Source organism: Akebia trifoliata, chromosome 5 (genome assembly GCF_017979445.1).
Source record: "Akebia trifoliata isolate Shusen 1 chromosome 5, ASM1797944v1, whole genome shotgun sequence".
NCBI classification, from domain to species: Eukaryota; Viridiplantae; Streptophyta; class Magnoliopsida; order Ranunculales; family Lardizabalaceae; genus Akebia; species Akebia trifoliata.
This window is the reverse complement of record NC_141379.1, coordinates 16,414,984-16,418,330: the sequence shown is the minus strand read 5'-3', so window position 1 is coordinate 16,418,330 and position 3,347 is coordinate 16,414,984. Positions and strand designations below refer to the sequence as shown.

General features: G+C 35.8%; 1 protein-coding gene across 1 annotated transcript; it reads right to left on the bottom strand.

The window, feature by feature from the left end:
- Positions 1-2,235: 2,235 nt before the first annotated feature.
- LOC147401558 (ferredoxin-thioredoxin reductase, variable chain-like) lies at positions 2,236-3,037 on the bottom strand. Its single transcript, XM_086442877.1, has one exon. The coding sequence runs from the start codon at positions 2,978-2,980 to the stop codon at positions 2,492-2,494; it is 489 nt and encodes a 162-aa protein (XP_086299003.1). The 5' UTR covers positions 2,981-3,037; the 3' UTR covers positions 2,236-2,491.
- Positions 3,038-3,347: the final 310 nt, after the last annotated feature.

Below are 3,347 nucleotides of genomic sequence, written 5' to 3'. Positions count from 1 at the left end.
CCTAATAAAATCTATATAAAGAAAATTAATCCAAGAATCATAATCAAACTAAAATCCAAATAAATAAACCTAATTTTCGTAACTTTCCCTCTCCTAATTTTCAAATCTTAATAAACTTAAATATAAGACAAACTAAAGTTACCAAATTGCCCCTTAAATATTATATTAAGACCATGAGCCAATAAAACATAAAAATAAGCCCAAAACAGAAAATTAAAGTTTAAAACATAAAACTAAATAAATAACTAATCTAAAATAATCTCAAACGATAAATTTAAATCCAAATAAGTGAAAACCTAAATAATTACAAATTAGATGGTACATGTTCTGCTATTGATCCTAGCACATGATGCGTCTTTTGGGAATCCTCATCCTCTTATGGTTTAGATTGTTTGTTTTTGAGGCATTATCCCACATAATAGTCCAAATTAAGGCCTCTACTCTTGCCAAGACCGAGGATCCCAAAACAAAACACGTAGTCAAATTCTCCTATTAATGTCGACCATCATATCATAGAAGCAAAAATTGAAACAACACCCTTGGGAATATCTTCCAACAGAACGATCCATTAAGTTAGTATGAAATGTGAGGTCTTCCAATTTTTATTTTTATTTTTTTATTATATTCTTATTATAACCAAAGAAATTTATTAAAAGGGGGCAAGGAGTCCTCTAAGAAAGATACAAACACAAGAACAAAAAGCCAAAAGCAAAGATAGAAAAAACAATACCAAAACACACAACAAAACATCCCACTCACCCGCTAGACAAAAAGTCTTCAAAGAAGAAGCCTCTAAACTCTTGAAATTGCTTACACTAATAAAACAAAACCCCACGATACTAAAAATGATTTCCTGAAGGCAATGCTCCTTCCCTTCAAAAGTAAACAAGGTTTCCTCATTTTCCTTAGAGAATATTGGGCGCCACATAATTTCGTTATTGCTTCTACAAATGCATTGCAACATTAAGATACCATTGGTCAGCACTAACCTAATACGAGAACAAATCTTACAAAGCTACCCGCTCAGCACTATCCATTTTGCCAAAATATGATTCCTCCCATTCCCCATACGAAGTGATGCCATTAATGAAAGACCCATGCACCTTCATCACCTTTTTCAAACCTCAAATCTATATGGACTTTTAAACTTCTTACCATTCCAATCCCCAAGGCCAACCTCATATTTCTTATTGAGGACCCTCCACATAGAATTCATTGACTAAATCTCCACAGCTATTTCCCCATAGGGATTTCTGTATCATTCTAAGCCCCCTCAACTCAATGTCGATATAATTCAATCTACACCCTATATTCTACCTCACCTAGTAGAATTGCTTCTTGGGGCCACCACATTCCTCAAGAAATCACTTTGGATTCTTTCTATTCGATTGACCACAAAATTTGAAATCTTAAAAGGCAACATGTAACAGACATGCAAACTAGCAAGAATACCAGATCAAGGTAACCCATCCAACGGAGGACCAAGTTCTTCCAAAATGCCAATCTTCTAGATTACTAAATCCCAAATCTTCTTAGAAACCTCATCTACGCCCCAAATATGCATCTCACAATACCTTTGAGATTGCATGCCTTTGTCCTACCATTACCAAAGGAAATTTGGGTAAATAGCAAACTGAAGATTTGAGAAGTTTGCCCCCCACCCCCCAGTTTATGGTCTTGAACAAGAAATCTTTCATAAACTCTTTGCTTCAGTTAAAAATTTACTTCAAGATGCAGCTAAAGATGAGAGAGGATAAGGGATCCCCTCACATGAATCCTTTAAATCTCTCAAATAAGGCATTCTGAAGATCCACTCATCAAGATAAAAAAATGGTGTAGACAAGCATTATATTATCCATCGTTCCATTTCACCCAAATCCCAAATGATGGAGACTATGCATTGAAACAAAAAAAGTTTTGCATGTTTATATAATTAATCAATTCGTTGTACTAAACTCATCAAACATAACATGAACCAAAATCAATTTTGTTTAACATCCTAGCAATCCCAAAAGTCATAAGTGACCATAAATGCTTAGAGTACTACCGGATTCTCATAATTTCAACAGGAAACTAGTTCAGCTAGAATAAATATGAGTACTAAGAAAAGAGAAAGGGAGTTCAAGTAGTGGGTGTTCAACCATCAGTCAGTTAATAACAAATGCAATAACCAATTTTATGAGAAAGTAAATAAATAAAAAAAACTTTATAAGAAGAAAGAAAGAAAAAAAAACAGAAATAAGAAGAAAATCAACAAAACAACAACAAAGTAGGGTACAAAGATACAATAATAAAGTTAGGGATTGAGACGATATATATTACACTGAACATTGTTTATATTTGTCGAAGAGAAGGAAGATGTATTCTAGATCCAGCAGAGAGCATAATTGAGTGAATCCTGATCATCAAACATCACAAACTATTGGATTGAATTGGATCTCCTCCTATCAATCTTCGTTATTATTGGATGAATTTGGCAATCAAGTTTCAATCAAGCTTTATCCTCGATGTAATCAAATTCGTCCTCCTTGAGATGAGCAAAGAACTTGACAGGACCACGACCTTCAATATCAGTGATGAACTCAACCTTGAATGGGAGAGTTGAAGAGATCCGTTTTCCCTTCCATATAGCAACATACTGCTTAAGCTTCCCTTCCATTCCAGTGAGATCAATCTCAGGAACCTTAGGGACATGGTACACCTTCAATGGCACCTTAACCCTAACCCTAGCCCCAATTTTTTGTTGGCTCAACTCCTCATCTTCTGTTGCGGTAGAGATTGATGCAGCAGCAGCAGCAGCAGAATCAGATTTTAAAGCGACCTCGCAAGATATGAACCCTCTTCTTCGTCCTCGAACACCATTACTAAGAGTAAGAGAAGAAACGAAGATGGAGTTGTTTGAGATCAGAGGTACAATGCGGTGGTGGTGATTGTTTATGGATACAGAGGCGATGCTCAGAGGACTCGAACTCGTCATCATTATTATCCTTTATTTTTTATTTTTCTCAACTTTGCTTTCTTTTGTAGATGCAAATTGAAGCCATACCATATATTTGTGGATGATACACTTCATTGGTTCAAGAAAAAGACCTTTGAGATCTTTGTACACGTGGAAGCTGAGGTGGCACTCCAGATATAGACTTAATATCTTCTCACCGTGTACAATATGGTAGATTGTAGCTATGATGGTGGACAAAAGCTGTCCACGTGGACAAGTCAATCTAAGGGACGGTCTAGGATTAGACAATAATAAATAAATAAATAACATGGCAGAGCGAGGTGTAGATGGGAATGGATGAGGAATGAGAGGCACAAAGAAGAGGAGGCGCATTGGGCCCACCTCTTTC